This window comes from Pseudoliparis swirei, chromosome 1 (assembly GCF_029220125.1).
Source record: "Pseudoliparis swirei isolate HS2019 ecotype Mariana Trench chromosome 1, NWPU_hadal_v1, whole genome shotgun sequence".
In the NCBI taxonomy this organism is placed as follows: domain Eukaryota; kingdom Metazoa; phylum Chordata; class Actinopteri; order Perciformes; family Liparidae; genus Pseudoliparis; species Pseudoliparis swirei.
This window is the reverse complement of record NC_079388.1, coordinates 11,758,261-11,776,199: the sequence shown is the minus strand read 5'-3', so window position 1 is coordinate 11,776,199 and position 17,939 is coordinate 11,758,261. Positions and strand designations below refer to the sequence as shown.

Genomic DNA, 17,939 nt, shown 5'->3' with positions numbered 1-17,939 from the left:
TATATCAAGAAGTGACCCAAACACTGACTCAAAGTTGGGTTTTGGCATTGAGTACTCAAGTGAAACAGTTGTGACTTCACAAAGAGGGTACATCTGCCAGATGTCCAGTTGTAACGGGTTATAAAGCATTGTGTTTGTTCTGATCTGGTGCTGCCGCAGTAAAAGCTGAGGGTCATATCAGGTGAAGAGTAAGACAGTTTATAAATGACCGTGTGGTTTCCAAGCCCAGCTGGAAATTGACTCTCCTTTCAAGTCCTCCTGTCAGCCTTTTTAAGTCTGTGAGCAGCTGTCTGACAGCGAGCATCCCTAACTTGGATGAACACAAACAAATGAGCTAGATTTCCATTAAAGCCTAGAACTAAGGTTATTCATCTTGAGGAGGCCGTGCAGTTCTCACGGCTAATTGTGTGACAGATATTTTTAAACCCAACAAATAAAGCACCAATAATACATTCTGTAAGGTTCGATTTGATATTTTTAGCCGGTCCCTATGATGGTGGGAATTTCCACAGACAGATCAGGCCATTATAGCCAACCCTTCTATGTTTAAAACTAATATATGTTAAAATAACAAATTACATTTCCTTTCATTCAAAGAGACAATGAGGTTGTTTGGATGAGCAGAGACAGGGTAGAGATGTATAAACTGACAGAGCACCACATTTACATACTCGCCATGGGGTGTCTGGAACCGAGGACCAAGCAGTGGAATCAGCCTGAAATATAGGTCAGGAATTAGCTCATCCATAAGCGGAGAACGCTTCAATTTATTCAGAAACAATACAAACGATGTGTAGAGCATATGTTTAAAGGACAAGTCTACATTCAGGGTCATGTGGGGTCAACTAACACAAACTATCAAAAGTGAATCAGAGGATTTGCTTGCTTCACCCACATAATAACAAATTTAGCTCCGTGAATCAGGACACGGGTTCTGGAGCAGGTTTCAATTCTGTTCTTTGATGTAAAGGCCAAACTGCACAGACCTTGTTCCCCCAATGGACCCATTGTGATGTCAGGTCAGTGAGACAAATAGTTCTCATGCTGTTTTTGTGACATCAAGCAAGACGATCTACATGCGAGCTGTTCTTTTATCTCATTAGAACAATTACTGGCATAACTCACATCATTAGATCATTGATATACCCACAGTAATTATAGTAGTCTGTGGGTGTTACAGAATAAAATGATTGATGTGGCACTGCTGGATGATTGAAGCTATGGTTTCTATTCTTAGGAATCAACACACATTTCTTCAATCAGTCAATAAGCACATTCTGTTGAAGTGATTAGTTGTTCAACTGAGACGTTTTCCCAACCCATAATGTCCATTAATCAACTAGTATTTCATAATTCCCTGTCCCAGATTTTCTCTACGTCATTGTGATCATATATTAACTGAAATATTGAAGATTTTAACATTTTTGACAAAGGGCCCCTCTGTAAGAAAAAGGAAAAGAAGATTTGGTAAAAATGCAGGAGTCCCCTTCTGGCATTTACCATTTCAGTTTTTAAGTGTACATATTATCAAATAAAGTAATTGCAACACAGCTGCAGGTTAACCACTTAAAGGGACTATAATAAGCATTTAGTGCATTAATAAGGCATCAAACAACTATGAACTATGTACAGATATAGTGTTGTAATGTCTACCTGAGTAGAGAATGAAGTCACTTGTAACATCCTGTGTCTGCCCTGTCCCTGATTGTTCATTCCCTTCACCTGCCCTCAGCCACTCCTCTGGCTCCTGTTTGATTGCAAGCCCCGCCCTCATTGTTTACACCTGCGTCTCGTTCCCCTGTGTATTTAGTCTGTGTCTACTCCTTGTTCTGGGCCACATCGTCTGTGTAGTTCCGTTGTGTTGCGTCGCCTTCCAGCCTGAGTTCCTCTTCCTTGTGTGACGTTTTGCTAGATAGAATAGAATATACACTTTTATTAATCCCCAAGGGGAAATTAGTTCTCTGCATTTAACCCATCCTTAGTTATTAAGGAGCAGTGGGCTGCGGTGAAGCGCCCGGGAAGCAACTGGGGGTTCAGTGCCTTGCTCAAGGACACTTCGACTTGCAACTAATGGGGAGAGCGGGGATCGAACCCACAACCCTGCGGTTGCAGGACGGCCCTCTTACCCCACTGAGCTAAAGCCGCCCCAAGATGTCCATAGTTATGGTCTGAAACTCCTCATATGCGTTCATGATCATAAAAAAAAGGCTTTTTTTCAGTTTATTTGACTTTGTGCCGTTATAAGATCATGGTTTCGGTGATCCACGCTTATCCCTTTCGATGTTGAACGGGCAAGCACAATCATCCTGCTACTGACGTCTGGTTCAAATTCACAAGAAACCGAGATAGCCTGATGTCAATCACTTGGTTAATTTAAGTTTGGATAATAGAACATTTGATCGACTTTGTAGAACCACGTACGAGAAGTAGGGCCCAGCTCAGCCATCTTCATGTTGAAAGTTGTTTAAAGGCAAAATAATTGCTCCCAATATTGCATTATGCACTCTTAAGAAGTAGAGTTTGTCCCAACTGCAATACTTTCTTTTAAAAAAGCATGCAAGCCGAGCAAATGTATGTCCCATTTGATTGGTCCGTTTGACTTTGACGTTTAAAGGGTAAATATATGTCTTGATGCCTTTGAATGGCTGATGAGAATGTTCCTCATGAGCAGTTGTAGATGACAGATGTACTGTGGGGGACAATGTCTATGTAATTATGCTATTAAATAATTAATATATGGCTAAATATAAATTGACTTCCCTTCTAAAACATGATGATCTGGCCATCTTGGACACAATGTGACGGGAGATTCATAACTGGCTTCTGTTAATGTGACTGAAAGCTGAGGGATCTACATTATGCTTGCATCAGTTAAGATCATCGTCAGTTGGATTAATAATGTCACAAGAGGGTGTTTACATGGGCTTTGCTTTACGCACAGTTCCCTGTTACCGCATTTTTATTCTCATTTAAATCCGTCTTGTGGAATCATTTTGTGCTCAAAGTAAATCAGAAAAGAAAAACCAAATGGAGATTTGGAGAAATGTCTGTGATGCGAACACAAAACGTAGCTCAAGGTGACAGCACTAAGATGGGATCTTATCAAGTATGCACAGACAAATGTTTTCACAGTTAAATGAGAGATGATGAAACTACCAAGGACCTTTTCATCCTTCCTTTTCCCCGTGTTTGTGTGTCGCTCAGGTGCAAGCAACTCTAAAAAGACAGTGGATGCAGTACAAAGCCCAGCGGGGTCAGAGGCGAAAGGACCACTACTCCACGTCCTACACAGCCACCTCCATCTCCGAGGTGCCCTCCTTCATTTACCACCCTGACTGTACCAGCGAACACTTGAACGGCCGCCACGCTGAGGACTCAGCGTGAACCGGTGGCACTAAAGGCAGGAGAGACGTACGCTTGAGCCACAACGGAGGATAAAGAGTGTGGCGATGGGAACAGCTGACGAAGAGCAACTGAGCAACTGAGATGTACAGTAAGAAAGGAAAATCCAGTTTGCCCGCTATAACTCCGTGATTCAATCTCAGAGACCGATGCTGGTGTGCTCATCCAAGGACGCTGACACAGGTCCTGAGAGAAAGAGCTCATTGAGATGGGAATCAGCTTCAAGGCAGACTTTTCATTTGACTGTACTTTGCGGTTTTCTGAGAACTTCGATGTCAAGAACTTGTTTTATGAGACAAGAGCTGCTTCTGCTACCTAACGCTGTGATGAAGGTGGCAGTGAGGATGGTCTTTGCTCAGATTTACATGCTGTAGAGCTGACGGCGTCATGATGATGATTTTTCAAGTGAAGTAGAAGAAACAATCCTTCCAGCTGAGCCTAGAGGAAGTACCCTGAAGCTAAAGACACACACATAATAAAACTAATGTCCCAAACACAATCATATGCTCCTTGATAGAGGTCAAATAAAAAAACTCTGCTTAAAGCTCTGGAATTGTGAACATAATATATGTTTTATTTGGAAAGAAAAAATGTGTTTACATTTTTTTTAAGGATTTTATTTTTGTTTCTATTCATATTTTATTCTTGCCAATTACTAAGTATGTGCTAAGAGTGTGTCCTGTGATGCTGCACTACCACCTGCTTTGTTGTTGTTGCAGTTGCTGTATTTGTGCCAATTATCATAGGGCTAAAAAGCGGAAAAAAAGCTAAATGCACATCACAAATATATGAATAAAAAACTTTATTTTTATGTTTAACAGCCACAAGAGTTGTTTCACTGCATATGACTCCAGTGTGTTTACGTGTTGCCAGTAGTTCTGACGATCAAACAGTTTCTCTGCAGTGTGGAAGCGGCACAGATTGGACTCACCGTCGTCCTTTGTCATGCTCACGAGGCCTTCGATCTATCCCATTTTCTTTTTTTCTTTTTAAATTCTGTATACCATGCATATTTATTCATGAATATGGTAGCATTTTCAGGATTAAGCATCCAGAGCAAAGTAAAAGATTTGCTAAAGATGAAATGATGAAAACATCATTGTGAAAGAGTCAAGACCTTATTTACTTATAGAAATGTTCACATCTTGCTCACAATTTCTGCACAGACAGCAAACATGAATAATCTACTATTTGTCCTAAATACATTCATATAAATCTATTGTAATTGTATTGTTGCTTTGTCAGAATTGTACCATAGGATTTGAGAGGATGAAAGTTAAGAGTCGGCGGCCATAGACCACACTGAGTTTACTCTGTCAGCAGCCACCCTTTTCTAAATCACCAGTTTCGGTAAAACTGAATTCAATGTCTTGCATATATCTATAAAAGTTACTTGGAAGCCCAATGAGCTTCGAAAACTGCACATTTAATAGCTGTCATTTAAATTCAGCCAGGTAAAAACATGTGTTATCCTTAAGCGTACAGCCAATAAAGCCTCTGATCCTCTTTGAGGGTACGGCGGGGGATATTCTATTGTTCTGTAGTTAACGACCAAGTCATTTTCTATAAGAGCTGTGCATTGTAGTTTCTAGCAAATGTCACTCAAACGGGAGTAAAGAGTGTGTTTATTGGGGAATACTTTTTTCATTCATACACATTTGGTTCTCTCGTGTGTATTTACAGCAGCAGGACAGTGTATACGAAATAACCCTGGGTCAACTAATAACAAAGAAAGCATTTCAAGATGTCTTGAGTTGCAGTAATTGGTTGAGATGCTTTTTTTTCACGAAAATAGTAAAGAACAAAAACTTTGACGTTCACAGCAAAAACAGAAAGACCAATATTATGAATGTGGTTCACAATATATCAGTAGAGTTATGGAGTATTAACTCAAATATATTTTACAGTGCACAGATAATAATTAATTTGCCGACATAAACAAAGATAAAGATACAACTATCACCAGACTTTTAGAAGTAATGTTCCACCTCATCTGAGACGAGGTGTTTAGTTCTCTGTCTCCATTGATGCTCCTGTGTTGTATCTGTTGAATGTCCGCTCATCATATGCGTGATTATCTCTATTCATCATCATTCCCATTTGTGTGGGACATTAGAGAGTTATTATGAAGTGAAATGTGTTTGTTTCCACGGGCCTAAAGAGTGAAGCTGGTACAATTTGCAGATTAAGCCAGATTGAGACTCTGAAGTTGATCTTTAAAGTATTTAAGTAACTTTACGTTGTAATAATTGGCTTATTCATCACTATTAATATATAATCAACTATAATCAAAGATACATTCTGCTTTGACAATATAACCAGATAAATAGAGCCATACAAAAAAAATCTGCTATATATACAATGGAGGTGAAAACCAATAACATTGAATTGGTCTATCTAATTAGATTATCAAATAATAAAATTAATCCAGTTATCAAGAATGCAGCTCTTTACACAATGTACAGTTTCAGGAAATATTTTATCTTCACAAGCTAAAAGCAGTCAATTCTTATTTCGTATCTAAATGAGCTATCCTCCTAATCTCCTGAATGAAACCGACAAGAGACCTACTGCAATATATTTTAATGTTTTTTTTTTTTTTTGTGAGCCAGATATAAGAAAGACGGAGAGAGACAGTCAATACGAGAGACTGACATCTATGTACTATGATGAAAGAGTTTAGTTTCCCTTTTCCTCATTTTAAAGTCTCTTGGTTCTTTTGTATGAATTCGTCACACTGTTAGACATACTGTGCTAGGACTTTGGGGAAGACAGATTATGTATATTTTGTATGTAATGCCATGTAAATACGAGCAGACACTGTGTTTATGATAGATTGTTTCACTGTGAAATACTCTGACTGCTATTGTTGTTATGTTCCTTTCAATTATTTGAGCTTGTGTTTTCCTCCTTCTCCCTCTCAGCTCGGGCCTGCTTCATCTCAACGCTGATAGAAGAAAAAAAAGCATTTTGTAAAACCAAATGATCAGTGTGTTTTAAAAAAAGACTATTTAGTGCAAAAATACAAACATAAAAGACTCTTTGGTGTTACTCTTTATTTTCTGAGCAAATAACAAGCTGCAACACATGTTTTCAGAGAAAAAAGATGAAAGAATTTACACAACAATGGACAATTTGTACCACTTATTTGATGATAAATGGTACTTTCCATTCTTTAGTTTTGAAATGATTTAATGAGATTATGGACTCTAAGTGCAGTAAGATGTTGTCCTTACCACCACGACACAACATTTTCAATCATGTCTGCAACACTATCTGATGCAGCAGCTTGTTCCTCGCCAACTAATAGGGTTTCAAGGCTGAGCGATTTAGTATAATGAGTGTGCAGGGAAAACAAAGGCATTCTTACTCCATTTGGGTGTCTTTGTTATCCATCAGTCTTGGCAATGTCATACAGTCCCTTTAGATTCTAGAGGTTCAGCTCAAATCCCACACCAGCACCAGATGTGTGGAACAAGACAGAATTGACTGACGCAAACATCTCAAAGACGGATGCCGCTCTTGCCCTTCGACAAATGGAAGTTGTTATCGCACTAACAGCAACGTTCTCCTCTTTATATATATATCTTTATTCCAGACTCATGGGTCCATAAAACAACAAACACAAATACAACAACAATATATAAAATACAATACGAGGACACCGGTCCAGCCATTGCAGCCAAAAAATCACTCGGGATTAAAAAACATACAAACATTTGTTCCATTGCTTCCAGAAACAAGACGAAGACCTGGTATCACTCAGTACTGGGTCAGCCAAGGCTTTTTTATGTCAAGATACTTTAGCTTTTCTATACAGGCAGCTCTTATATGCAATGTCAGGCTCTGCTGAATGCTAATGGTACAGCCAAGAGGAGACGTAATGTGCTCCTGCATATTCTGTCCATGATGTTATAATAACATGATGATGAAGTTAGATGTGAATGCCGCCATTTTGTAATTCTTCTGCTAAATATTCTCCCCTGCCAACGGCATATCACCAAATCCATCACAGGGAATCTTTAAATGAAAATAATGCAAAGTCTGAAATTGGATGCAAACTGTATTGCATATGAAGGCAGAGATGGAGGAGTTATGCAATAATGAAGATACGAGAGGGAAATCTCCATAATTGGCATACATCCTCCTATTTTCCTCAGCACATTCAATGGAACAAGTTAGAGGAAGAAGCCATAAATCTCGTTGAACAGGCTCCATCTTGAGAGCACGTTTTCCTGGGAAGCTTGAGGAGAATGTGAGCGGCGGGATACTTCAGCCATTTGAGAAAGTTCCCTGACGGCGAGAGTCTCACAGGACACGGGACAAATCCAGGAATGTGTCACGCGTCAGAAATCAGCTGTGAACGTGATCTTGTGCTTGTTTTTGTATAATCATGCATCTCCATCCATGATGAACATGTATGTGGACAGAGTCCTCAGGCCGGACCAATTCCCTATTCAGGGCCCGATTAGAGAAGGCACCTGTTGTCACAGATTCACACGGGTAAACTCAAGGGCAGATGAAACGTCCGACTCTGGGTTTGAGGAACAAATATTTGTACTTATAACCAGACTGGTCATGAGCGAATTGACACGAGGGGCAAAACACACAACAATCTGTCAGAGAACAAAGAAAAGACTGGGAGAATATATAAGGTGGGGAAACACAGGTGTGGGACATCAGGGATCAGCCCCTGTCCTCGGTCTCTGTGGCTCGTAGTGTTACAGATATGTATTTTAAATGATCAATGAGCATGCCAACCTTTTTTAAATGCACTCTTAGTTTACAGACCCCTTTTCCATCTCTAGTCGGGCATGTTGGCTGGAAATATCGTATTCTGTATTTTCTTTCCTCGACAGCAGCTCTTGCCCTGCATCCTTTTTTAATTTTTGGTTCCTAAAATAAAACATTTGGTTCATTTACAAAACAACTCTTTCTTATATCATCAACACATATGTGGGACTCATCCATTTTCAAAACAAGATCTCAGGTTCTTCAGTCCTTATTTCCTGGGGTGTAATTCCTGGGGGCCATTGTCGGTTCCCTCTCTTTCTCCCTTTAAGGCCCCGCCCACGTAAACAAAGCTATATAAATTTACACCTAGAAGCTAATCTACATTAGATTATCCACAGCCAGAAAACATTCATTCTTTGTTTTGAACTGCATTATGTGTGAACCTAAACAACGACATCCAAAGGCTGTAGGCTATTGCCGAGAAAACATCCAATGAGGTATAACCCCTTTTAAATAAAGATCGTCAAGCCGTATCTAAAGCAGCCGACTGTATGAATGGGGATGCGTTTGCCGGCATGTGTGAGCCAGCTACAGCATCCTGAGCATAATGTGAGAGTAAGGAACCCCTACTGTGTTCAGTGGGACTGTCTGAAAGGAAATAAATCAAACCATCAACATCTCTCCTCTCTCGGGGACTAATCTGCAGCATCGTCTGGCTGCTCATGAGAGATATGGGCTTCTGCGTCGTGATGGGATTTAACATAGTGGCTGCCTCCCGGCATTGGAAATTGAAACTTTCTCAGCGGGGCGGAGCAGTGCAGGAAAGAAAGGACGAAGAGGACGTTTCACAGGAGGAAAGAAAAATATTTTTAAACTTTTTTTTACTCAAAAGTTCATGATAAGTACATCATCCCCAGGAGTGTTACATGTCGTCAGTGCTGTGCAATTCGACATTTCAAAGTGTAATTTAATTTAATCACAAGCAAACCAGGTTTTTATTGGATATTTAAATTGCGCTCAGTGTTTGCAGCTTTAGGATATTGGCATCCACCGGAAGTCTCCGTCGAGAGGAGTAGATAACTCCAACACTCAGAAATTATCATTTTAAAATGAGCCTTGTTTTCAAACCCTTTGATGTATTATTAGAAGACAATTGTGATGATTATCAAGGTCCTCCTAATTAATAAGTGGCAAAACAAGGCCTGAAGCAGATCACAGATAATATTTCCTGGCACATTCATCTTAGTATCGCATTTTTTCATCTAAGCAGGCGAATGAGAGACCTGAGGCAACGTGGTGGTAAAGATCTGTAGAGTTGCAGAAATGAGAGAGATATTTATGCACATGTTTCATACCTTCGAGGGATGAAGGATTCATCCGTGTGTGCGCTGATGGCTGCCGCGCATTTTGCCACTCATGAAGCAGCTTCTGACCCCACATCCCTGAGCGATGTCGTCTGAAAGAAGCCCTGAAAGAAACCGTGTGTATCTGTTCAATCACAGTCGAACATCAAGGAACACAGAATGTTTGTCAGTCTTCCCGGGGCTTAAAATATTCCTTAGACGATAACCGTCTCACTAATAGCCCTTGTGTCTCCTAATTGTACACTAATGCGATTTGTGAGGAACATAATTCATTATCAGGACCCTTGATGGAGTCCATGCTGTGCCAGCGGAGAGGTCTTTGTTTCACTTTAAAAGCTTTACCGTGTTTCTGTGCAGGTTAATGTCTGCCAGATGTTTTAGCACTCCTCCGTACATAAACAATGATTCACAATGTCAGAATAATTACTCCAATAATAATAATAATGCATTTTTCTAGATCTTAGGAATGCACTTTTTTATTTGACTTTTTTGTTTGCTTTTATTTTGGCATCGTAGAACAAATTAACATGTTTATTCTTTTGGCATTGCTCAAAGCCTGGTTCATCCACATATTTTTCTTTATCCTCAAATGGTATTAAAAGAGTTTTTGTCACGGTCATGTGAAACACAGCGTTAACATTCAGTGTGCATTTAGACAAACCAGGAATACAGCTTTTTATTATCTTTTTGTTTTGTTTTAAGAGTCTATAAAGTGAATTTTTCAAGGATGTTCCCCCGTGGCTAACATACAAGTATCCAACCTTTGAGCCACAGCATTTCAACATCTACTCTGCAGTAATACAGATATTTGGTGTTGTAATGCTCCGTAAGGTGAAAACTAAAGTGCTTAAAGTTCAGGGACCATGGAGCCTCGTTAAACGCAGGTTAACGGACAAACTTTCCTTTCCATCCAAAAGCTGTGTGCTCTGATTTTCCACGGTGCTCGAAGCGTTTTATGAGGAGTCCCACCACAGCGGGGGAAGCACTGACTTATTACGGTTGTATTACCCATACAGCAGGAACTCTGTTTGAAGAGATACAACTTTTAGAGGCTTGTGGAAATAAGAGACAGACGGCAGGCAGTAGAAGTGAATAAAAAGGGATAAAAGTAAAGCAAGTCTTTACAAAAAGAGATTTGGGATTTCAGGATTAATTAAAATGCTAAAATACTTCATTAAAATGTGAAGGCCAATTTATAGAAGTGGACCAGTGAGGCTCTGGAGGATCTACGGGCGTGCTTGGACTGTACTGACTGGGATGTCTTCAGGACTGCTACCAACAGCCTGGATGAGTACACAGAGGCTGTAACTTCCTACATCAGCTTCTGTGAGGACAGCTGTATTCCATCCAGCTCCAGGGTGAGTTATAACAACGACAAACCCTGGTTCACAGCGGAGCTCAGGAAGCTAAGACTGCAGAAGGACCAGGCATTCAGGAGTGTGGACAAGGACCTGTACACAGAGTCCAAATACAGGTTTAGCAAGGCGGTGAGAGATGCTAAACGACTGCACTCTGAGAAACTGCAACAGCAGCTCTCAGCAAACGACTCTGCTTCTGTCTGGAGAGGCTCAGGCAGATCACCAACTACAGGCCCAAATCACCCCACTCCATGAACAATGCGCTTCTGGCAGACGAGCTCAATGAGTTCTACTGCCGCTTTGAAAGACAATGGAGCAGTCCTGAGACAATCCCCCACAGCCCCATCAACAAGCCACAGACCATCAGCCCACCCTCCCCCAGCCCATCAGGGGCTCACACCTCTGGAGCACCCTCCATCAACTCAGCGACGACCCTCGTCATCCTGGAGAGAGCCGTCAACAGGCTGTTCAAAAAGCAGAACCCCCGCAAAGCATCTCCCCCTCCACCCTGAAGCACTGTGCTGACCAGCTGTCTCCGGTGTTCACCGACATCTTCAACACCTTCCTGGAGACATGCCACGTTCCAGCCTGCTTCAAGGCCTCCACCATCATCCCCGTCCCCAAAAAACCCAAGATCACAGGACTCAATGACTACAGGCCCGTCGCCCTGACCTCTGTGGTCATGAAGTCCTTTGAACGCTTGGTCCTGTCACACCTCAAGACCATCACCGACCCACTCCTGGACCCCCTGCAGTTCGCCTACAGAGCCAACAGGTCTGCAGACGATGCAGTCAACATGGCCCTTCACTACATCCTCCAGCATCTGGACTCCCCAGGAACCCACGCCAGGATCCTGTTTGTGGACTTCAGCTCTGCTTTCAATACAATCATCCCGTCCCTGCTGCAGGACAAGCTCTCCCAGCTGCACGTGCCCGACTCCACCTGCAGGTGGATCACAGACTTCCTGACCGACAGGAAGCAGCACGTGAGGCTGGGGAAACACGTCTCAGGCTCCCGGACCACCAGCACAGGTTCCCCCCAAGGCTGTGTTCTTTCCCCTCTGCTGTTCTCCCTGTACACCAACAGCTGCACCTCCAGTCACCAGTCCGTCAAGCTCCTAAAGTTCCTGGATGACACCACCCTCATTGGGCTCATCTCTGGTGGGGACGAGACCACCTACAGGTGGGAGACTGACCACCTGGTGACCTGGTGCAGCCAGAACAACCTGGAGCTCAACGCACTAAAGACAGTGGAGATGGTTGTGGATTTCAGGAGGAATGCAGCCCCACCCGCCCTCTCATCCTGTGTGACTCCCCGTCGACGCTGTGGAGTCCGTCCGCTTCCTGGGCTCCACCATCACCCAGGACCTCAAGTGGGAGCTGAACGTCAGCTCCATCACCAAGAAGGCCCAGCAGAGGATGTTCTTCCTGAGGCAGCTGAGGAAATTCAACCTGCCAGGGAGAATGATGGTACAATTCTACACGGCCATCGTTGAGTCCATCATCTGCTCCTCCATCACCGTCTGGCACCCTGCAGCCACAGCCAAAGACAAGTGCAGGCTGCAGAGCATCATCCGCCGGCCGAGAGGGTTATCGGCTGCAATCTGCCTTCCTCCAGGTCCTGTTCACTTCCAGGTCACTGAAGCGGCCAGAAAGATTGTCGCTGACCCCTCCCACCCTGGACACTCCCTGTTCGAGTCCCTCCCCTCGGGGAGGAGGCTGCGGTCCATCATGACAAAGACCACCCGCCACACCAAAAGTTTTTTCCCGTCGGCAGTCGGGCTCATCAATGGAGCCCGGGACTGACTGACTGTCACCCCCAGGACTACCACCTCTTCTTCCACCTTCCTCTCTCCTCCTTCTTCCCGCTCCTTCGTCTTCCGCCTCCTCCTTCTTCTTCCCTCCTGGAGGCCTCTTCCGCACACGTCACTTTAACATGCACTTTAACTTGAGGCCTCCTCCACACACATGCCACCTTATTTACATGCACTTTAATTTAAACACACGCCACGCATAACATACACTTTTAACTAAAACATACCACTTGAAGCACACACCCAAACACTGTCACATTATTTGTTGTCTTTCTGTCGTGTTGATTGTTGTTTGTTTGTCATGTCCAAATGTTGCACCTTCCGCCAAAAAAAATTCCTCGTTTGTGTAAACATTCCTGGCAATAAAACTGTTTCTGATTCTGATTCTGATTCTGATATGAGTGAAAGCACCCTAGCTTTGTGGGAGTGACAGGAAGTAACCCTTCATTGCAACACAAAACTGAAACACTGTCCCTAGAAACACAAAAATCACATTTTTAAATATTGCTAATAACATGTTGATCAGCACAACTTGTTCTTCTTACTTTACCTGACTTACTTACTTACTTACTGACCCTAGATTTGTGTGATGTGTTATATTGCGAATAAATACATTCACATATCCTCTAATTGCTTCAACATAAAGAGCGCGCACACACACACACACACACAGACACACATGTGCTTTAAGGTACTGAGTCTAGAAGTCACACACCTAAAAGGAAATTTGTGTTTTCCCTCAGGGGAATATGCCTCTGCAGGTTATAAGGGGACAGCCAGACACTTTCCAACCACCGATAAGGCCTCATTCAAACCTGCCTGTGGCGGCCTCGCCGGCACACACACACACACCACATCCCCACACCAGCTAGCAAGCTTCAATCCGGCCCCGATAGCAGCAATCTGTCTCACTCCAAAGGTGTTCAAAGGTCTACCGTAGTGGTAAATAAGCATCGGCTACCCCTAACCCTAGCCCCCCAAGCACAACACACAGACATGACCATTGAAACTGAGACAGGAGATGTCAAGTTGTAATATTGTTTATCTTAACTTGCACATTGTAACAAGCGTGTGTTCCCGCTAGCACAGAGACACTGTAGACAGGTACTGCTTACGTAAGATTGTTATTTAGGACAGATCGTGTGCTCTCCGCCTCGCCCCCGTATGTTTGTTGTGACTGTAAGATGACGTATTGATTTAGGAGGGCAGACGGAGACAAGAGGAGACCCCGTTGGGCTCCAGAGACCCCGTGGGAAAACACATGGCAGAGGAGAAGGAGAACATCACGTGACCGACAGACAGACGGCTCCGCCTATCAGCAGACGATACGCCAATGCATTTCCTGTCAAACTGAACCAATGAGAAGTGTTTGTCGTTGCGCGGGGCTTATGAAATACTAAACTTTGATTCAGATCCTGCTATTGGGTTTTGCTTAAATTGTGCGATTGGTCGGGTTCATACAAACAATTCGCTCACACGACGCCGAAAAATACGCACTGCTGCAATTATTTTAGAAATTGGGGGAAGTTCAAGCACATGCACAACACATATGCATAATGCATCTGCTTTGGTGAGTTCACGAAGCCACCTCAAATTAATCCTGCAGTTGATTTGCATATGTAAATACCACTGGCTGAGGCCCAAGTGGGATTGGACGGGGTGACTAATCCAAAATAGGTCTGTGAGCCGTCAGTCTGCAGTTTCTATCATCCAGGGAGCGTGAAACCTGTCGGGGCTCAGTCAGCCAGCGCTGTCTGCACGTCTGCGTATAAGCCTCGTTCCCTAAACCCTCAGGATTGCCAACATTGTGATCAATAATGGTCAATCATGAATGGCATATTAAGCAAGCAATCAAGAGGGCTGCTGGTCATCTTGTTTAAGCCCTTTAAAAGCAGGTGTGAGGTAGAAGGATGGAGTGGCAGAGCCTTCAAATCTATCTATATTTGTCAGGTTCTTATTTTTTTCCAAAAGCAATGTCAACAAAGTGAACTCAAGAGGATCGTGTTTATCCTCCGGAGTGCCGCTGGGTGGGTGTTTCCAACATAACCTTTGCATATTCTATTATTAAAGGATACGTATCGTCTTGGATCTTACGATCATACTTTCATACTCAAGGCTCTCAAATATACTTTATAGTGGTGAGGATTAGTGGAAACTTTGAACATCTCCAGTTCCTTGACAATCTAGAAAGCTGTGTTTATCTAGGATCAAGCATTTCCAGAAAATATGTAGACTTTGCTTTTTGAGGGCGCTCTCAAGGAATCTGAGCAGCAACGCAATTTCCGACAGAACTAGTAAACATATGAAAAGCTTGTTCTTCTTTTGCCCCATCGGACTTCATACCAAAATGTCTTTCATTTTCAAATCTTTAACGTCTCTTCTTTCACCCAGCAAAGAGAACGGCAAACAGCAGGGTAATAGACACATTAGTATGCACTGTGGTGTGTGTGCACCATACAGCATATACTGCATGTTATATGCTTTCATTACAGAATATAGTCTATATTTTGTATTACTATAGCTCACCCTTCTCAATCTCTTTAACAAACACACACTGTGTGTCAGTATGGAAGCAAAGCACAGGCGGTGTGTAATTGTTGTTAAAAGAAAAGCTGTCAAAGTATCAGGTGAGCTCTGGACCTAAACTTAAACTTTCATTTGCCGTCACCTTCAGTCTGACTTCTCTAAATTCCCTGATGTGTCGGCCATGACATGACTGAGTAATGAGGAACAGGGAAAGCCAACAGGAGCACGCAGTGGCCTTATGATAAGCCAGTGATTGAAATGAAAGGTACAGTGCACCGATGGTATTACGAGAAGAAAATGGGGGTGGGGGGGGTCTTTGACAAATCGGTGGGTGAAATATTATTCTATATGGTAAAAGTGGCTGTGAAATGCATTTCCCACAGAAGATGGAGAATGTAAGCAGGTCTACTGTCCTCTCTATGATGAATTGCTTTCATTATTTTGCCATCAAGTACAGATGAAAATACTGTAAATACTTCTGGGTCACTGTTTGGAAGCTCTGTTGTCAGCTTCAAGTGTGAACGTGAAGAAGTGCCCTCTTCCTTATAATGTGATCATGTTTTTTTCTTTCTTTCTTTATTGCAGTGGAAGTTGTAGACATTAATTTCAGCCATCAGAGACAGAATCTAATCGGGTACAACATTCGTGACCTTTTGCGGTGACATTACAGTTCGTTGTGCTCCGTTCTGGTAAGTTACCTGAGGGCAAAAATGTGATTACAGTACGTGGATAAACATTATTGTTGTGTCTTTGACTCCGAGCTCAGGATCAAAAAGGACTGCTAATCTCATTTAAACGTGCAGTCATGCTGCGTCTGTGTGTTTCAACCTTCAGGTCAAAGATCTTAATCTTAATCACACAATGTTTCTCTGTCTTATTATGAATATGGTCAACCCTGCAGATTGTCAATATTGACCCATAATGTGTATTGATTTATCTTCACAATACATCTCAAACTTGTAAATAGCTCTGAGGAGAGGGCAAAGATAACACGGCCCTTTTACTTTATACTTTAAGTCAACGATGCATTGGAATACACATGACATATTTACATATTGTGGATCCATGACTAAACCGTAAACACCATTAGATTTTGTAAGATTCTGTTGCGGATGGAATACAAAGTCTCTCATTTGTGATCCGTCTCACAACTCAACCGTCGGTGTTGTTTGCAGTGTTGTGGAAGAGAAGACACGAGAGGGTGAGACCCGTGAAATTACATCCATAGCTCACATATTAGGCATACAGTAGAGTATGTGAGTCATTTGTCATCAGGAAATTATGCCGATCCAAGAGTATTAAAATCTAATATATATTCTGTGTTTTGAAAAGAGGCCTCAGGACACCAATGTTTAAAGTTTAAAGGCGTGAAGAAGTGGGATTCAAGGATCATTTGTTGTCGTTGTGCAACACAGGGGCGTACAACAGAATGCAGTTGTCGTTGTCGTTGTACACAATGACATTCAAATGGTGAGTGTTTGGACTGTGGGGGGAAACCCCGCTGACATGGGAAGAACATGAACACACCGTTTATATCCAACCTTTAAAATAATAACAGTCATCACGTCTTGTTTATTTTTCCTGTATCCATCCATAAAACATCCCTATTGTATTTGCCGATACTTTAGCGGACAGCCAACCTTGGACTTTGAGTAGCCCGCCCCTTCCTCTGCTGTCAAAGGAGCGCTGGGGTTTCTTGAACGGTTTTCTCGCGCCGCTCATGTTTACGACCAGTCACAACATCATTTTCCGCTCAAGCACAGCAAGTCAAGCAACAAATTAGCAGCGACTGGTGGAACAAGATCCTCAGAGGGCGGTCGTGAAAGTTCATGCAGCCGAGGCTGACATTCAATTAGCTGCTTCAAAGCGGAATAACAGTCACTATGAAGGGACACACTGGCATTCTGTGCATTACATAGTGAAATATAACATATGTTATTGAATGGCTTTAAATGAATAAATGACCCCTTCCATGCATTCTACAAGTTATATACATACATTTCCTGAGACTAAAAAAAGCCCATTTTTGCAATTAACCTGATATAATTGTATGTTGGGCTATAGCAAGCAGAACAAGTATACGGAATAAAAGAGCCATGTACAGCTAATGTCGATATAGACTAAAACTTTGAAGCAGTGCTAGAATATTTTACTAGAGTAAAAAATACTGTAAAATGTACTTAATAATAATTTTGGTGGCGAGGGACATGTACGGTTAAATTAAGGGACATCTTTAGGCTTGAATTGCATTGAAAGTCAATGTTAGTGGAATAAAGATAGACATTTTATGTCACTTTGCAGCATGTTTATCAACTAAATAATTATACAACAAACGTAGTCAGTCTAGTCTCACTAATGGACCAGAATGGAGACAAAACTCAGACACTTGTGGACCAATAATAAATAAAGTGTAGGACACCACGGTGGGCACAAGATGCGATATTAATCCAGTGAACTTAATCAGTCCAACACATCCATTAGAATAATAGAAGGTTAGGAGTATACAGTGGTGTATAAACAATAGACTACTGCAGCCCATAAAAGCAAAAGGAGAGGCTGCCGATACACACCGATACTGATGGCATTCATTTCTCCTTTAGTAAGTAGCCTAACAAACAAAAAACTTTCGGGAGACTTTTAATCAGGTGATTAAAGATAAGTGATTAACAGAGACTGTCCTATTCCTGAGAACATATCAAACGTGTTGTCCTGGATGATGAAGGTGGTTATACATTTGAGCAG

The 17,939-nt window shown here is 42.2% G+C and overlaps 1 protein-coding gene across 1 annotated transcript in view; it reads left to right on the top strand.

Annotated features, from left to right (window-relative positions):
- calcr (calcitonin receptor) overlaps positions 1 to 6,443 on the top strand; it is a 47,145-nt gene extending 40,702 nt beyond the window's left edge. Inside the window, 2 exon segments of the mRNA XM_056418586.1 lie at positions 3,205 to 3,381; positions 3,383 to 6,443. Of these exon segments, the coding sequence (XP_056274561.1) occupies positions 3,205 to 3,381; positions 3,383 to 3,421 (216 nt within the window). The 3' untranslated portion in view covers positions 3,422 to 6,443.
- The last annotated feature ends 11,496 nt before the right edge of the window (positions 6,444 to 17,939 follow it).